The sequence below is a fragment of the Diplotaxodon limnothrissa genome, linkage group LG19 (assembly GCF_057381915.1).
Source record: "Diplotaxodon limnothrissa isolate DT_005_m linkage group LG19, D_limnothrissa_male_GT1.1, whole genome shotgun sequence".
NCBI classification, from domain to species: Eukaryota; Metazoa; Chordata; class Actinopteri; order Cichliformes; family Cichlidae; genus Diplotaxodon; species Diplotaxodon limnothrissa.
Window position 1 is genome coordinate 10,629,114 of NC_140614.1, and position 18,695 is coordinate 10,647,808.

General features: G+C 43.3%; 2 protein-coding genes across 3 annotated transcripts in view; one reads left to right on the forward strand and one right to left on the reverse strand.

The window, feature by feature from the left end:
- kiaa0586 (KIAA0586 ortholog) overlaps positions 1 to 12,511 on the reverse strand; it is a 33,661-nt gene extending 21,150 nt beyond the window's left edge. Inside the window, exons 1-7 of the mRNA XM_085342634.1 lie at positions 11,965 to 12,511; positions 5,452 to 5,521; positions 5,144 to 5,375; positions 4,920 to 4,990; positions 4,703 to 4,787; positions 4,439 to 4,529; positions 2,328 to 2,439 (exon numbers count right to left, since the gene is read on the reverse strand). Coding sequence (XP_085198760.1) covers positions 2,328 to 2,439; positions 4,439 to 4,529; positions 4,703 to 4,787; positions 4,920 to 4,990; positions 5,144 to 5,375; positions 5,452 to 5,521; positions 11,965 to 12,289 — 986 coding nt within the window. The 5' untranslated portion in view covers positions 12,290 to 12,511. The remainder of the gene's footprint in view (positions 1 to 2,327; positions 2,440 to 4,438; positions 4,530 to 4,702; positions 4,788 to 4,919; positions 4,991 to 5,143; positions 5,376 to 5,451; positions 5,522 to 11,964) is intronic.
- A 740-nt stretch (positions 12,512 to 13,251) lies between these two features.
- On the forward strand, positions 13,252 to 18,221 carry timm9 (translocase of inner mitochondrial membrane 9 homolog). Of its 2 annotated transcripts, none has more exons than XM_085342867.1 (4): positions 13,252 to 13,610; positions 13,693 to 13,741; positions 17,593 to 17,688; positions 17,770 to 18,221. In XM_085342867.1, the coding sequence occupies exons 2-4, from the start codon at positions 13,703 to 13,705 to the stop codon at positions 17,902 to 17,904; spliced, it is 270 nt and encodes an 89-aa protein (XP_085198993.1). In that variant the 5' UTR covers positions 13,252 to 13,610; positions 13,693 to 13,702; the 3' UTR covers positions 17,905 to 18,221. The 2 variants fall into 2 exon arrangements, with proteins under 2 accessions (XP_085198993.1, XP_085198994.1); XM_085342868.1 differs by having other exon boundaries at positions 13,252 to 13,454.
- Positions 18,222 to 18,695: the final 474 nt, after the last annotated feature.

An 18,695-nucleotide genomic window follows, 5' to 3' on the forward strand; every position in this document is an offset into this window, starting at 1 on the left:
CCATCTGTGTCACCCCCACCACCTCCTCTTCATCCTGTATTTGTCACATCCAGGTAAAGAAGAAGCCCGCTCCACCTGCAGCACTCCAGCTGCCGGGGTTCACGGGTCTGACCCCAGCACACACGGGTCCGGAGGGGGCACACAGCGGGAGGGCTGAGGCCTCCCCCCCCATCATATTTTTGTCTGTAGTTTGTGGGGCTGTTCACGAGTCATCATAAAAGTATCACGGCTTGTTTCTTTAAATAACTCCTGCTCCTTTTACCAGTCTTTGGCTTTTGAGGGTGGGGGTCTGCTGCCATGAGAAGAAACTCTGAGATCAACCCCCCCCCTCCTCAGAGGAAACAACAGCATAGGTGTTTCATCACCTCACAGCAGTTTAAGGTGGAATATTACAGGTGGACCCTGGGGGTTTGGGCTGCAGAGGCATCCGTGTTGCTAGGCAGGTTTTACCTCTCTGCTCCAACCCACCCCTCCTCTCTCTCTCAGTATGCACTGAGCCTCGATCGCCCTCGCTGCTCTGATGTTTCTTTGGTTTCTGTCTTCAGAGCTCAGCAAAGTTAATTTATGCTCTTGTTTGAACCCTCAGTGTAGCTGTGCAGCACAGTTAAATAAATAAGCGATAAGTAAAAATGAGTCTTGTGATGTGTAACACATGCAGTATACTACGGTAATCAGCAAAGGATTACTGTGGTATACTGTAAATCTCTTTAGATTAAAGCAAAGAACTGACCAATAGGAGAGGTTTGTTTGCCTCTTTCCTTCCCCTCGTGTGTCTCCTGATCGAGGTGCCGTGCAGTCAGACATGATGTGACGTGATGGGCAGCTCTCTGACCCGAGCCTCTCAGTGCTCAGAGCACGTCTGACTGTGGAAAATATCCCGATTCTCCACACAGCAGCTTCAGCTCTGCTGCAGACAGCAATCACATCACTGAGCAATGAGTCTCTGTGGAGCTGTCCGCACGCAGTTCATCAAACAGGCGGAAAAATAAAAACTACACTAGTTTCAAGCAGAGTGTGCACAAACAGGATGGGGTTACCTCACAGCCTGTAACTCACAGAGGGACTTGGCTGCAGTTTGGCCTTGGCTGTCACAGTCACCTGCTCATTCATAACAATAAAAGACGTCTGTTCGTACAGAAACCTCACAGCAACACAAACACGTCCACAGTCCAGTTAGCACGAGCTAGCAGCTACACCCACCTGTCAGTCAAAAAGGCCACGCCCCTGATATGCAACCTTGCCTTGACAGAGTTTACACAGGTGAGTTATGAAAATATGCACTACACTGGTGCATTCTGGGAATATTGCGGTTTTTCAGTTATCAGCAGTGGGTGGCGGCTTTGGCTTAGTGCCATCTCCATAAACACACAAAAGCATCTGCGTGCCTCTCATGGATACTGCTGGCGTTGCCATGGAAACGTGCGAGGAGAAGCTGCAGAATACAGGATCAACTGTAGCACCCCCCCCCCCCCACCCCCCACCCCCCCCACACACACTATGAATGATTATGCAAATGCAGCGACGCAGACCTGCTGTAGCATTCAGACGCTCCCAGGCTCCTTTATGTCTCCACCTGCTCCAGTCTTCACACAGCACTCCGACTGACCGAGCAGACCAATCAGCACCTCCACATGCTCTCACATGACCTTTCATCGCTTTAGCTGAAGCATCACTGCACAGGAACTAATCTAACCTTTGTCTCTAAAACACACGAGGGCTTCACTCTGCTCTTCCACTGCAGGAAAATCACTGGCTTGTTTTTTCATAGGTGGGTTTAACTGACTCAGACCAAACGGTGACCACATGCAGATCACTGATAGTAATGTGTCGACACCTCTGAAGGCTTCTTTAAACCAGGAGAAAGCCCGTGTAGAGCCCGGCAGTCAAACCAGTTCTGTGCACATCTGAATCCAGCTTGGAGTCAGTTTGTGACTTACAGGATTTTATTTGCCTCCATTTTCAGCTTCAGCTGATTATTCGGTTCACGTGGATCTGTGCGAATAATCAAACATCTTTATTTTTCTTTCTTAAATAAACACACGAAAAACGTAATAAAGATTTGTTTTTGTGCGGGCCCTGCATCCCTTCAGATCTCCATGTGTGCTCACTGAACGCGTCACATAAATGAGAACAACCACAAAAACCAAGAGTCCTTCTGAGCGTGTTGATTGGTGGCTGTTTAATAAGCAGGTTCAAGCTTTTCCAGGTGTGTCAGGAGTGCACCTGAACCCTGAGCCTGTTTCCTGTCTGTGTCTCTCAGTCTCTGTTTAATAACAAAACCGCCTCCATCAAACCCACAAAAACATCCTCCCCCCACCCCCCTTCACCTGGTTTGATCTGCCCATTGGTCAAGGCGATGCGTTTCCATGGTAACTGGGGCAGGAGGGACAGCTACATTTGGCAAGGAGCTCGGTGGCTGGGCGCCGAGGCTGTTTGCTGCTGCAGTGAAGAAGAAGACAAATCAGAGATGGAGGTTAATCATCCATGAAGTTTCAATGTTTTCCAGGCCTGGAAAGCCTGGAAAGGTGTACAAGGATTTTCCAGGTGGATCTCATGAAGATGTTGAAAGCATATTTCAGAATTTCAGACATGAATTCTGCGATATTTGCCTCGACAGATGTGCACACACACACACACACACACATCTAAATTCAGCATCTACAAACACTCTGGTTACCATGACAACTGTCTCCATCCGATTGTTCAGTCTGACGTCACTAGCCGTGTCTGGGTCTAAACTCCGCTGCAGGTCCGTATATCAAACGATCACTATGACATTACTGAGAGTTGAAAAACTGTCTAAAGTCTTTCATCTTTAATAAAATGATCAGCGTTCTGCTCTACCAGGTGTAACAATTGAGTTTAACATCCAGGCATCCATGAAAACGGAATTTCTGACATTTAACGGAGTTAGAAGCTAACGAGCTAACTCCCTGCTAGCTTCTATCTAAATACAATATAGCATGTCCTGACTGCGGGGTTTTAGAAAAAAATTAAAACGTACAGCTCTGCTATCACTTCCAGCATAAATGAAGACAGAAAACTAAACAGCAGTGACGTTTGTAAGGTTACTGCTGGGCTAGCTGGTATATAATGATGTGCTACATGACCGCTAGCGACACAGCTATGTTAGCATAATATAAACAAGCTAACTTGTTTTCCACTCGATAAAAGTTAACGTGAGTGTTCTCGGTGGTCAGGAACAAATGTAATCGCATGGCAGGATGCTGTAAAAGGACCAAACTTCAGCCAGGAGAACAACTGAGATAATCCATCCACAATACGAGGTTAGTCATTCATATACTGCTGCATGGGCTGGGCTGTAGCTACATCTTAAGGTTTTAAAAACTGAGCTTAAATAAATGATTAGCGGTAATAAAAGCCGAGGGAGGTCAACAGTGATCACTGACAGTTTTAGGAGCTTTTTGAGATTAAATAGAAGAAAATACATAACATTAAACATGTTAACAACACAAAAGCCATATTAAACGCAGACTACTTTTTTTTTTTTTTTAAATATTAAACTTTATTAAGAAACAGTATACAGAACATGTATACAATCAGAACAAAATTAACATATGCCAGGGGGTGCAATACAAAGAATTTCAAACATTCAAATAATTTGTAATTACTACAAATAGTACTAGTTTTCATAGCCTTTTTGTTAAGTGATCCACTAATCAATTTTATGTAACATAAAACATGATTATAGTAATGTTTAAAATTAGGTTAAACGCAGACTACTTTAGACCCCGAAGTAGGATTCGTCGCGTCATCACTGAACAACCGGATTGCCTGCAGTACTGACACACACACACACACACACACACACACACACACACACACACACACACACACACACACACACACACACACACAGCTGCCACCTGCTGGTTCACGTTCCTCATTACACCTCGGGACTGACAGTCCAAAACTTAGTTATTTGTTTATCATTGTTTGTTATACACAAACAAATAACATTTTTATCATTTTAAGACCTCAAAAAATTCTCTGTATTTCTGCACTTTAAGTCCAAACAATGTGTTTTTAAATCAGCCATAAAATGAAAAAAATATTGGAAGATTTTTCAGTTACTGGATGAAAAAAGAAAATGATTTTATTTTTTTACAGGGTTTTTGAAACAATTATGTTTCAGGTGTTTATCAGGCAGACAAACAGGTTGATATTTATAATCTATTGTTTGCTAAATAATTCAAAATGTCATGTGTGGGTCGGAACAGTACACAGCACAAACATGCAAACTGCTCTGCTGTTGGTACACCTGTCCATGTTTCTGAGTAGTAGCACACTGCAAACTCCACCTTCCTGTGACCTCCCCTGTACCGATATGTGTAAGCTCCAGGCTGACCCACTGAGCTGATGTCAGGACTCACAGGACGCACCTCATGCTGACCAACACAAACTGCTGTGTGCTTACCTGCAGCATCCAGGTGTGTGACCTGCAGGTGCGTCGGCGGGTCTGAAGCATGGCCGCTCGCTATCCTGAGGGCTGATTCCAGCAGCTGGCTCTGATTGGAGGAGAGAAGTGCCAATGAAAGTTTAGAAAGAGACGCAGGAGGCGTCGCATCTTTATTCCTACAATTCCCAGGTTTTACATTTTCTTTGATTGGATAACACGTCTGACACGCCCTGCTGCTATTGTTCAGCACGGTGACATCATTAAAGGTGTTCCTGTACTCACCTGCAGCTGCACCTGCTGGCACTGCAGCATCTCCAGGTGCTGCAGTGTCTGCTGGCTCATGCTCCGCCCTCTGTCCCCACCCTCCCTGATGACACGGTGATGTCACAGTGATGTCACATCTCCACTTCATTTAAAGTGACTTTTTATAACACAGAATTATTTTTCTCTTATTGTTTTTGTTTTCAGCATAACGAGGCGACAGGTGCACACAGTTTACCTGTCAGCTTGCAGCAGCTTCTGGATGCCGTCAGCCAGCTGAGCCACTCGAGCCTCCATATCAGACTGAGCCTGTAAACAAACACAAACAGAGGTGCTAAACATTAGCTGCAGTTCCTCTGATGTCCAGCAGAGGCAGCAGTGAGTCAGTCCCAGAGACTCACATGTGGAAAAAGCAGAAATAAACATGTGTACGGGCTGAATCGATCTATCAGCTGTACTCACCTTGAAGAGAGGAGCAGCAGCTGCCAAAGCTGCAGTGGCAGCGGCGGCGGCAGTGCTACTGGCATCTCCCAGGTCACCAGAGGACAGCGGCGTCTCCATCTGGACCCCAGCATCCTTCGCTGCATCCCGGGAGCTCAGAGCAGGGGCGTCCGGGGGGTTTCCCGCAGAGTGGAGCGGCATCGGGTCCAAGAAGTGAACTTTGACCTCCCTCCTGCGGGGGGCGCTGTGAGAGCTGAGCATCACAGATAAGATGAGATGTGTTTTTATGAGCAACCTGTAGCATGTCTGAGGAAACACGTTTCACTCACTGCTGCTTCAAAGCCGCCAGCACGACTCCTCGACCCCCAGATGCAAACCGTGACGTAAGGACGTCGTCACCTGATGATGCAAGCAGAGGTGGAGTCAGTATTGTGATGATTAAAGATAAACACAGAACGTTTTACGACTCAAATTGAATTGATTAATTATGGTGAGAAGTGTGAGAGTCTCGGAGGCTCACTCTCACACCGAGTCAAACTAAAATACAAAAAATATGAATTTTGATCTTTTTACGATCATGTGTGAAGAAATTCTGTCTAACGCAGGGGTGGACAATCTCAGTCCACGAGGGCCGGTGTCCCTGCAGGTTTTAGATCTCACCTTGGGTCAACACACCTGAATCACATGATTAGTTCGTTACCAGGCCTCTGGAGAACTTCAGGACATGTTGAGGAGCTAATTTAGCCATTTAAATCAGCTGTGTTGGTTCGAGGACACATCTAAAACCTGCAGGGACACCGGCCCTCGTGGACTGAGATTGCCCACCCCTGGGGTCCGTTCTTCGTACCTCGCTTACTACATCCAAGATCAAATGACACATCCAAGATCAAATCATCGCGCCAACTTTGAGCTCGCTATTCCGGTTCTCCGAACACACCTGTTGTTGATGATTAGTACAGCTGGATGAAGTAATGTGAGATCACTGGGTGGCTTAACAGGGGCTACGCATCAATAGTAGAAACATTGATCGGCAACCCTCTGATTGGTCGGCGAAAATGTCGAAGGAGCGCGCTCAGTATTTTTCGGCAGCAGAGCAAGAACTCTTGATTGAGGGATTTCAGGAGTTTCAGAGTTTAATTAAAACGCAAGGGAACACTGCAAAGGCTGCAAAAGCAAGGAGAGAGGGCTGGCAGAAAGTTGCTGACAAATCAAACTCGTAAGTAATTTAATAATAATAATAATAATAATGGAGTGGATTTATATAGCGCTTTTCAAGGCACCCAAAGCGCTTTACAATGCCACTATTCATTCACTCTCACATTCACACACTGGTGGAGGCAGCTACGGTTGTAGCCACAGCTGCCCTGGGACAGACTGACAGAAGCGAGGCTGCCATATCGCGCCATCGGCCCCTCTGGCCAACACCAGTAGGCGGTAGGGTAAATTTATTATATTACATTATATCCTCTTTCACATTAGAGCCACGACAGGACCCACTAGAACATGGGAACAAGTAAAAGTGAAATATAAGAATATTCTACAGAATGGTAATATTTATCACTTATATTGCTTTTAGTCTCTTGAAAAGAGACCCTGAAATAATCTGTTTGTTTGTTCATAACAGCAACCAAGAAAAGGGCAGAGCAAAATAAGACAGGTGGTGGTCCTGCACCCCCTCTTCAACAAGTTGGTTAAGTAAATAATACCCTCACGGGAAAATCGATATCTCTCTATGAGCACACTGTCGCGCTGAGCTAAAGGATCCTGTCTATCCCGCAATATACGCTGAATTCTGAAAACTCTCCTTATCAATCTTGCACCTTCCGCAATGGGTGGCTCGCGTATACGGACAGGACATGGCTGCAACAGGCTTCCCAAATCCACCTTCGCTTTTATAGCCGTGGTCTCTCAGCTTGATTACACGAAGTAATTTACTATTACTACTCTAAAATATGAATTACATCTGAAACAATCAAATACATGAAATAGAATGATTAATAGTACATTTCCCTTTTTTTAGGAAATGACCTGTATGTATTAGAGATGGCACGATACCACTTTTTTTATCTCCGATACCGATATCATAAATTTGGATATCTGCCAATACCGATATGAATCCGATATAGTTTTTTTTAATCAACAAAACTGTTTTTTAAATATATTGCTGCATTTTGTATAAGTTCATACTCAAGTTTAAAACAACAACTACACTAAAGCTATTCTGTTATACCTGTATGCAAAAAAAAATATTTCATAGTTCAGCAATACTGATCAATCTAATAAACTTAAACCTACACCATCCTCCCTATTCTGGTATTTTAAAGAGTACTTAGCGTAAATATTAAGCAACCTAACTAATAGGGTTCCAACTCCCAGCAACAACAAAAATAAATAAATAAAAAATAGGGAACCACCCCTCACGCTCCACCTCATGATGCTTAATCGACGTAATCAACCTTAATTTGATGCAGTGTGAAAAAAATGCACAGAAATCAATTATTTTTCAAGAAATATTAAATAGATTCAACATCTTTCTTCAACAAAATTGCAGACTGCACAGATGGTACCTTCCCAAAGTAAAAAGTACTATAGCTTACTAGGGTATATATATATTAGACTTAATAGTCACTATATACAGTAATTGACTTCTATTCATTTTACATCAAATTAAAACTTTGGGTGTCAGATAATTATTTATTAAAAGCTAGACATTTTAAATGAGAATAAGAAAGAAAAGTATGTCTTTGTGCCCCCTTTTCCCTGTTAATGCCCTATCGGCCCCCCTGGCTAAACTTTGCTAGATCCGCCCCTGCACAGTTACCAGCGTCAGCTACGTAGAAAAAGATCCTCGAGTAGAAAGTAATATTAAATAAATTCTTACAACAGCTTATCAAGCTTAAACGTGCTGCTGTTGTTCAGCCGCTGGTTTCCTCTTTCTGGTGCAAAGTGGGCCAAAAACAAACAAGACAGACGGACTCGTGACAGAAAAGCCGATCAGCTGATCATTAAGCAGTTTCACGATTGAAGTAGCAGCCGGAGAGTGAGAGGCAGTCGCTTGTTAAGCTTAACGCAGGAATGCTTTACAAACATTCAGAGATGGACTTACACACTTGCTTTACTTCTCTCGGGATAACTTTGTCGGAGATGAAATGCCGGGTTGCTAGCGAAGCTCCAAATGCTATCCAGACCAGGACAGGTCCGGCATGCCACAGCCGCTCTATCACGTGATGCATACTGCTCCGACGTGCTAACGTTCTGAGGTGAGTTACGGCGTGTTGCAAGTTTTGTGAGGTGCTTTCGTGATATTTAATGGATCGGATTACATTTTTTATTTTTCTCCGATATCCGATCCAGTAATTTAGGTCAGTATCGGACCGATACCGATACATAATATCGGATCGGTCCATCTCTAGTATGTATCTGTATGGAATCAATAAAAGAATCAAATACTGCATTATCTTTAGTTACATTGATGTTATTTATTTATGGTGAAACAGTGGTGGAATATCGCTGTTGCTTTCGTATAAATGAAGCGGACATACCTGAGTGGCCGCGATCTAATCCTGTTTACATAAAGTAAGCCTGCTCCCGAGCAGGTTTACGCTTACGGATCTGTTGCTATGACAGCAAGTCCCGGATGAGCTTCGGAGAACCGAACGATCCAAGATCAGCGAAATCGTCAACAATCAAATCCAGCTAACTTACTTAGCGAGGTACGAAGAACGGACCCCTGGGCCCTATTTCAGGAAGCCGGTTTAGAAAACAGAGTGAAAAACGATACTCAAGGTTGAGTAACCCCGAACTGTCCAACTCGGAATATTCGGTTTCAGAAAGGCTGATAACAATTAGTTCAGTCAACGTGGAGTTGCTTTAACCCCAAGTTAAGCGCGCGCACGAGGATACATAAAGCCCTGATTAGTGGAGCACAGATTAAGCGAGTCACCATGGAGACGGAGGGAAAGAAGGCGCGGTCAATGTATTTTACAGCGCTTGAGGCCGAAATTCTGATGGCAGCATATGCCGATAACATGCCAATTTTGCGGGAAAAAAGTAACACAGCCTCAGCTGCAAAAGAAAGGGAGCATGCATGGCAAAACATAGCCGACAGAGTCAATGCATGAGTGTTAATTTAAACATTGATCTAGGGATTTCCACCCATTTTACACGTTATTTTATTATTTTTTATTTTATACATTTTATTTTGTGATGTGATGTGAGCGCAGGTGCAACCCAACAGGCCCCAAACGTTCCTGGCAGCAAGTAAAAATGAAATATAAAAATATAGTCCAAACAGGTAAGGTGTAATTGTATTATGAGCCATAGTGCTTGGTCTGTTTGTCCGATGTAAATCAATTGCAGTTAGAGGCTACATTAATTTTCTTTCTGTAAGCACTTATTGAAATTATCTGAGCACATTACAAGTACATATTTGCTTACTCTGTATGCTCAAATGTGACCCGTTATAGCCAACAGAAAAAAAGCGGAGGCCCGAAAAACAGGTGGGGGTCCTCCACCACCACCACTCACAGAGGCTGAGCAGTTAGCTTCCACATTTGTGATAATGTTGGCAGCATCACATATGATCTTCACAGTGCAGAGAACACAAATTAGCATCCATTACTAATAATGAAATAATTTGTTAGTTTGAAATGCTACAGGGAGCTATGTACCTGTACATTAATGCTGTGGAAAGACTTCCTGTTCACAGGGGCGATCGTGGCTCAAGAGTTGGGAGTTCGCCTTGTAATCGGAAGGTTGCCGGTTTGAGCCCCGGCTTGGACAGTCTCGGTTGTTGTGTCCTTGGGCAAGACACTTCACCCGTTGCCTACTGGTGGTGGTCAGAGGGCCCGGTGGCGCCAGTGTCCGGCAGCCTCGCCTCTGTCAGTGCGCCCCAGGGTGGCTGTGGCTACAATGCAGCTTGCCATCACCAGTGTGTGAATGTGTGTGTGAATGGGTGGATGACTGGATATGTAAAGCGCTTTGGGGTCCTTAGGGACTAGTAAAGCGCTATATAAATACAGGCCATTTACCATTTACATAGTCTCCTTCATTTACTGAAGGAGCAATGATTGGAATGTGAGTGCCATCTGTACAGCCAATCACACCTGGGAACCGTGAGAATAAATGTAAAATTTAAGTAGTAGTTCAAGTATCACCACATCATGAATTAAGTTTCGTTCATCCTGATACCTGCAATTTTGTGGCATCCCTCTTTGATAAATCTTGTGGGTCTATGACCGGGGAACACCACAAACGAGTACAGGAGACGTTTCAGTGCAACTGTAACATTCCTGACTGCCCGACAGACGGTAGCCTTGGAAACGTGCTCAGCGTCTCCAATATTATACAGAAAGCTCCCGTTTGCAAAAAACCGAAGTGTAATACAAATAATATGTACAGAACTGAGAGGATGTCCGCGATGTGTCACATGAGCAATATTAGGCCTGAGGATGTTATTCAAATAAATTATAGATTGTGCTGAAAAACGGTAACGTTCACACAGGAAATCATCAGGAAATGATAAAATGTCCAAACGTGCTCTAATCACTCTCTCCGGGCGGAGAGCTCTGCGGAGAATTTGGGCTTCAACATCTACTGGCTCTTCAAGGAAGGGGCACGCCACCCAGGAATAACACCCAGGAATAACATCCTGGGTGGCTGTAGCTCAGGTGGCAGAGCAGGTCAGCCACTAATCAGAAGGTCGGTGGTTCAATCCCAGCCAAATATCCTTGGGCAAGATGCTAACCCCGTGTTTGCCTACTGGTGGTGGTCAGAGGGCCCGGTGGCGCCAGTGTCCGCCAGCCTCGCCTCTGTCAGTGCGCCCCAGGGCAGCTGTGGCTACAATGTAGCTTGCCATCGCCTGTGTGTGAATGGGTGAATGACTGAATGTAGTGTGAAGCGCTTTGGGGTCCTTAGGGACTAGAAAAGCGCTATACAAATGCAGGCCATTTACCATTTACCATGTCTGACACTTCCTACAGTCAGGTTTCCGGCGGAGAAAGTCAGGGTTAGTTGAAGTAAACCTGCTAGGGGGCAGGTTAGCTTCACGGAGTGTGTCGTCATAGTGACTCACTCAGAATTAATCTAAACTTGCTTTGTGAAACCGAAAACCCAGAGTTTTCGTTAACTCAGGGTATACTTACTCAGAGTTTGCACTAAACCGGCTTCCTGAAATAGGGCCCTGGTCTAACGTCTAGAGACGTATCTGTAACGCGAGGCTGCTGATTGTTGGCTGAAATGCGATCTTCACTGCTTTTAAAGGACCGTCTGGTTTAATGGCTTTAGGTGTAGCAGAGTTATTAGTTTTGTTTTTGAACGTTATTGTGACCTGTATTGCTGTATAGAGGGTGTGTGTCACAGGCACGATCTATGACACTGAACAGCGATCCTCAGCCTCAAAGATGTCCATTAAAATCTCGTCAGTCACGATGTCCCAGAATTATTTCAAACCAACAAAGATTTACACTATATTTTTATCCTATTTTATTTTCCACGTTCATTTCAGTTTGAGTTTTTAATTGTTATTTAAAAGACTACAACTAAGAATTTTTACTTTAGTGAACTGAAATGTGCCGACACAGCTAGTTTTAGTGAACTAACCCTACTCCTACCTCAGTGTTTCTCTGTGCTGCTGGCTTTTAAACCTCACCCTGAGCTAAAGTGAACGGCACAGCTCCACGCAGCTGTGAGTCACGTGAGCAGCTATGACTTTATCCAAAGTTTCTGGATTTCTTCCATGACCCTCACAAACTCCCCCACACCCTGATGCACGGACACACCTTCAGTCTGGGCACGTTTTAAAATAATGAACACATCTGCCAGGTATTATATTACCCCCCCACCTGTGTCCATCGCCTCAGCGAGTTTTCCGTCTCCTCCTCCGGAGATCTTACGGGGCTTTAAGTACGCTGCTGACCGATGTGAAGCAGCGATATCCGGGTTCTGTCTGGGACTCCGCCGCCGCTGCTTATTCTGTCTCAGTTCGGTCAGAGTAGGAGGACGAAAGTCCCGCAGTTTTCGGACGGTTATCTGGACGGATCCGGGTCCCGGTCCGCCTCCGGGACCGGTCCGGTCCGGGTGGAGGACTCGTGTGGAGCGGATTAAAACGTCCCCGGTGTCTGAGCTGCAGGAGGACTGATCCGGACTGAGTGCAGCCGGAGAAGACATGACGCTGTTTACCTACAGTGTTAATAAAGCTTATTTAAAGCTGCACTGTTAGCATGGAAGCTAACTTCGTCCAGACTTCCCGCTCCGGCTCTAAAACCCGCCGCTGGCCGGGTAAAGGAAGGCGGCGGTCAGCGTCGCGGGGGGCGAGGAGAGAGTTAAAATAATTTACACCCCAACGAGACGCCAGGAAAAACCCCCACAGAAAGTTCGACAGAAAAAAGAAAATGTTCAAACACAGCAACTGTTGCTGACAACAAACAACCGAACTTCCGGCTTCCGCTCCAGACAGGATGCTGAAAAAACTCCGCTTCAAAATCAAAACACGAAGAAGAACAAACGGTATTGAGAAACAAAGTAAACACAGCAAATTAAAATTTTATTTATTAGCCGAAAACTGGACAGTACACCTCTATCATAGAAAAATCAATGAGTGCGAAAATGACTGAAAAAATGTATTCAAACGAATTCATTCATAAATACTTGAAACACTCGTCTCACTCGTTCTGGAAGCTGCAGTTGTGAAAACAGCTTCTTTGTCAGAGTGCATTTTACTGCTTGCGAGAACTCTATGTTTTTCTGAAATGTGTTTGAAACGACCCTGTAAAGTTGGACTGGTTCAGGAGAAATTATGATTGAAGATGGTTTGCCTTTATAGAAGGACTTACTGATGAAGTTTAGATTTAGTTTAATGCGATTATATTTGGAGGACGGAACACTAGTCACAGAACTTTTGTTGCTCTTCGGTAAGTTTCGGTTTCTGACCTGAACATTCGTCACATTTTTCTCTCAAATGTACATTTTTATTTGTGTTTTGAGTTTAAAATTATTAATTAATAGCTGAATGTTAAGCTTAATGTAAGCCTCATGTGGTTTTTTTCTTTTTAATTTAGATGAAAAGTCGCAAAAATATCGGAGAGGATCTGCTGCTCTGTGCGCATGCGTCCTTCAGTCCGTCACTCGGAGGTTCCCCTCAGGCAGCTCGGAGCTCAGGTGGAATAAAAACTGTCCTCCTTCTGCTGTAAAGGGAAACTGAGCGCTGCTGCTTGGGAGGCTGAAGAAGAACATCCCCAGGAGAACAGAGGGACCCTCATCACAGGGCGGGAACACGGCGCTAACCGGGCTAGCCGTTAGCAGCAGCAGTCCGTTTAAAGTGCTGTTTTATCAGGTAGGTTTGTTCATCATGTCACTAAAGCCCGGGTAACCTCTGCTATCTGAAGCGTTACTAAACCAGCCAACCTAAGCTGAACGGTACACCTGTAAAGTCACATTGAAAGAATAACACGTGAGCGCCGGAGGAGCTTTAAAAGAGGCGGACCACGAAGTGAGCTAAAATGGAGGATTTATGAATGGAGTCTGGTGTGTTAGCATTACTGCTAATTGTCGCCCTGTTTCCCCTCCCACAGAGTCCGAATCATGGCGGTCCAGGTGTCCGAGTTCGACCAGATCAAACAGGTAAGTGACCCCAAGAGTTTTCATGTCGACTCTGAAAAAAGAGGCTCAGAATTCAGAGGCACAAAGTCCGGTTACTGTGGCCTCCAGGGTCCATAGTGATGGGTCCAGCAACACCGACGCATGTATCAAGCTATCGGTGCGTGCGTCGCTTTAAGAAAAAGTCACGTGAATCGATACAGCTGCTGTATCGCTCATTGCCAACGCGCCAAACCGTGTTTAAAAGGTACCGCATTTGCCAACGGAATGAGTCGCCACCAAAAAACACAAAATTACTCTCGCAAAGACTAAAAAACAAAACACATCAAAATGGAGCCCGAAAGAAAAAGAAATGTTTCTGCTGTGTGGGATCATTTTGATCTTTTAACTGCAAATAAGTTTGTCTGTCTTTGTTTCAGTGTAATCTATCAGAACAGGAAAAACAGCAATGTGACTTGAAGTTTAAATTATTTATTTCATTTGATGCAGGATAAATGTTGCATCTGTTCTGCGGAGCTTTCTTACACAAACAAAAGCACATCCTCAGTGTTTAGGCATTACAGAGCCAAACATGAAAATGAGGAGACAAACACATCGAGAATGAACACTGGTAGGCCTATATAGACACTAAACATCTTTATCATCATTTTTTTTAAATTAATGTGTTTTATTATTTTCAAATCAAGCATCTAGGAAGACTGCTCTGGACCAGGCAGTCCTGAATTTTATTATAAAGGACTGCCAACCCCTTAGTATTGTGGAGAGAGAGTGTAACGTACTGAGGGAATAGGAAGACATCTTATCAGAACCTTTTCCACCTGGCTTTACAGTTTTTGTTTACCCCAGCTGTATCTGTTCCTGTGAGTTTTCCAAAGCTGGGGAAATGGTGTGTTTTAAAAAAAACAAAAACAAAAAAACGCAATAGACTGAATGCTAAAACATTGGATAAACCTATTTTTCTGAATAGAAATTTATAATAAACTCTGAGTCAAATACATTTAAATGGGTAATGTTACATTCACAATACTTTCATTTTAATTTTCACATAATGTCATTCATAATATATTTCACAATATTTGTAATATAGAAGATATAAAATGATTCCATGGAAAGTACAATACCTTACAGTGTACAAGTATGACTAGGTCATTGAATCAGTGTCTGTTGTGAGTCTCAAGTAAGTTGCCTGTAATGATATTTAAGGTCCAGCAGGTGTCAGTATGGAGCAAAACTGTGCCGACGCAGTGTCGATACAGTTTGGGGAATGTGCTGAAACGCTTCACGAGGCCTCATCTACCCATCACTACATTTCACCTCTCGTCTGAGAAGCTTCTTCAGTTCTGGGTTAGCTTCTCGAATGAGTACTCCTTAGACTACGATGACCTGGATGACTGAGAACCTTCACAGATATACAGCAAGGAGGCCTGTGAGGGACAAAAAAGGAGAGAGCGACAGACCCGTAGGTAAAAATAAATAGATAAAAACAGAATCAATCAAAACAAACTCAAATACCGTCAATGCCAGAACACTGTGCCAGCTTATTGGGACAAATACATGAGGGGACAAGAAAGTAATTAGTTTTAATTTAGAAATGAAAAATTCCTTTAAAGAGTAGCTAAAAGCAATGCACATAAATAATAAATAAATGAAACCGTATAATTGAGAGATAGGATCATGAAATGTTTTTAAAGTAAAAAATTAAGCACGTAAATTAGAACGTATGATAAAAGTAACTTCAAAGATAAAGTATTTAAGATAAGATAAAACCTTATTAATCCCTCGGCACAGCACCGACAGAAGTTACAGAGCGTGAGCAGAATAATATATATATGCAATAGACCTCAATACTTGAAATGTGCAATTCACTTGTATTTTTTATTTGTATTCCTATTTATCCCCTTCGTATAAATAGTGTTGGGATTCAGAGATTCTTTTATTGCTACCATATAATCTGCCTTATGAAGAATGTATTAATAACACGTTTTACAGTATCAGTTATCAGTAATATTTCCTGCAGGGTTTATAAAATTGCATTGAATATGTCTGTCATCAAATTGACCTTTCTATTTTTACAGGTTGAGTTCATTTTATACACAATGCATAAATGTGCTTGGTTAAGAGTTGATGTTCCATTCTAGAAGGTTTTAAGCTTCACTGGTGAGTGTCCAGATGATACATGCTGAGGGGAGATGAGAACATAGCAGGTTAATTGCATGCATGCTTACAATACACATATTAATCTAGTAGCAGGTTTGAGTGAAGGCCTAAGCGTCTTCTACTTCAGTTTGAGACTGGCTGCAAAAGTACTCTACTTAGTGATTAATGACAAGGGTCCATTATTAGCTCTCAGAAATGCTAAGACCTGAAGTTATTACCTTAAAAGGCAAGTAATGTAGAAAAGAGAAGTTATATGTCAGTTTATAGTTATTAAAAGTATATGTGATGAACCCTTGTTTGTACGAGTTGAACTTTTGTCTGTCTGTCACCAGGTATTTTTGAACTGTATTGACGTAGGTGTGATATTTTATCCTATAAAACCAAAACCCATTGTATTTTTGTCAGAGCAACACATTCTGTATGCTGATGGTTGGTTGTTCTCCTGTGATAATAAAACTCATCGTTTGATTGCACTTTTCCGGAGTCTCCGTCGTTTGTTGTCTGGTCTAAAGTTGATCGATCTCGCAACAATAGGAATACAAATAAAAAATACAAGTGAATTGCACATTTCAAGTATTGAGGTCTATTGCACCGCTGACTATTAACAAAAAGTATTGCACAAAAGGTATTGCACAGTGAAGTGAAGAGGCACTACAGCTTAGTTGTTCCCCCCTCCTTTGTCCTCCAGAGAGGAGTTAAACAGTCTGATGGCGTGTGGGACAAAGGAGTTTTTAAGTCTGTTGGTGCTTGTCTTTGGGAGAAGCAACCTGTCACTGAACAGACTCTTCTGGTTGTTTATGGCCGTGTGCAGAGGATGCCCAGCATTGTCCATAATGTCCAGCAGTTTTTTGTTTTGTTTTTTAGTGTCCTTTTCTTTGCCACTGTCACCAGAGTGTCCAGCTTCATGCCGACCACAGAGCCAGCCTTCCTGATCAAGGAATTTGTTCATTTCGCTTCTGTCAGTGCGCCCCAGTGCAGCTGTGGCTACAATGTAGCTTGTTATCACCAGTGTGTGAATGGATGGATGACTGAATGTAGTGTAAAGTGCTATACAAATACAGGCCATTTACCATTTATAAATGAAAATAAATTAAATAAAAATAAATCAAATGAAACTAGAAAATATTATATGGCATTATGAAAAATTATCGTTAAGAAATGAATATCTGAAATGAAAAGCAAGTTCGTAAAAAGGGAGGTAAATGAATGGAAAAAGGTGAAACTTCAGGAAATGAAAACAGAAGAAAATAAAAAAACAAAATGGTTAAAAGTTTTTGAAAAAGAATATTGAAGGGCTTATTTATGACAAATACACTCTTCTTTGTAATACTGTTTTATGAACGGGAGCTTCTGTGCTGCACTTCGCTGAACATTTACTTTTTCAGAGCAGTAGACTTTTTTTTTTTTTTTTTTTATTCCTTCACAGATGTGCTTTAGTGAACAAAAGGAGCAGCTCTCCAGCACACATGTAAATCTAATGCCAGAAATTGCACTAACGGTTCTACTTATGAGCTCCACCTGTAGTTGAATCATATTTTTTTTTTTTTTTTTTAAAACTGAGCGTGCCTGAAGCAGCGAGAGGACGGAGGTTAAAACCTGTTTGAGGAAATTTCTTCCCAGACCTGAACCTCGGATCCTTCTCGGTCGTCTCTCAGATTGTTTTGCTGAGTTGCTGCTCTGCAGCCGTTTTCTGAGCCGTGTCTGTTTCCTGTGTTCAGTTTAAGGAGTTTCTGGGGACGTACAACAAGGTGACGGAGAACTGCTTCATGGACTGCGTCCGAGACTTCACCACAAGAGACGTGAAGCCCGAGGAGGTAAAAAAAGATGATTGGATGACGGAAACATGTAGGTGAAGGAACATCTGGATAAAATCCTCACAGCCGTTTGTGTTTCAGTCGAGCTGCTCCGAGTCGTGCCTGCAGAAGTACCTGAAGATGACTCAGAGGATCTCCATGCGTTTCCAGGAGTATCACATCCAGCAGAACGAGGCTCTGGCGGCTAAAGCTGGCCTGCTGGGACAGCCGCGCTGACCCTGAACCTGGGCCAGGCCGGGCCGGGCCGTGCTGGTCCAGCAGATCCTCCGGCGCTGTAAAAACACTCTGAAGCTGCGCGTGAGGACGTTTTGTTGTAGTTTCTGACCTGAAGCTCCGCCCCCTCAGATTCTATCTGCAGGGTTAGTCGGCTGTTCTGTGCATCATGGGAAATGTAGTTTCAGATTATTTATTAACATGCAGAATATTCATTTAATGTGCACATTTGTCATTTTATTGAACACAACGACCGACCGATGTGGTGATGATGATGATGATGAGCTGACCTCATTTTTCATGTCTGGAAATAAAAATAATCCGACATCAGGAATGTGTGGATGTTTTCATCCCTGTTAGGAAGTGCTTTACTGCATCCGGCCTCAGTCTGGCTCTGCTGCAGATCACACAGTCCTGAGAAACGTTCAGACCAGCTGCAGCGTTTCACATGATTCACCTGCTCCGGCTGGAGAGCTCGTTATGTCCTGAAAGTTACTGATTAACCTGCTTTTAGTACTGAAGTGTTTCTGCAGCAGACCCTCGCTGATGGCCTTACTCTAAAGTCAAAGGTTAGTTTTATTGCAAGTTGCATTGCAACTTATACCAAATGTACACTGTATAAAACAATCACTAAATCAACATTGAATACAGACTACAAATTACGAGTAAAGACTGTGGCTGCATAATAAAAGCCGGGGTGTGCGGCTCTAACAGACCTGAGAGCAGTTGTTTTTTGTTTATAGTGACTTAGAGTTCGGGCAGCTCTAATGTGAAAAGCTAAGTTTAGCAGCCAC

What these genes read in the sequence shown, in the direction of transcription:
- timm9 (XM_085342867.1), top strand. Translation starts at nt 13,703, where the DNA reads ATGGCGGTCCAGGTGTCCGAGTTCGACCAGATCAAACAG. An exon ending in AGTTCGACCAGATCAAACAG is followed by an intron (nt 13,742 to 17,592) that starts GTAAGTGACCCC and finishes TCCTGTGTTCAG; the next exon opens with TTTAAGGAGTTTCTGGGGAC. An exon ending in GAGACGTGAAGCCCGAGGAG is followed by an intron (nt 17,689 to 17,769) that starts GTAAAAAAAGAT and finishes TTTGTGTTTCAG; the next exon opens with TCGAGCTGCTCCGAGTCGTG.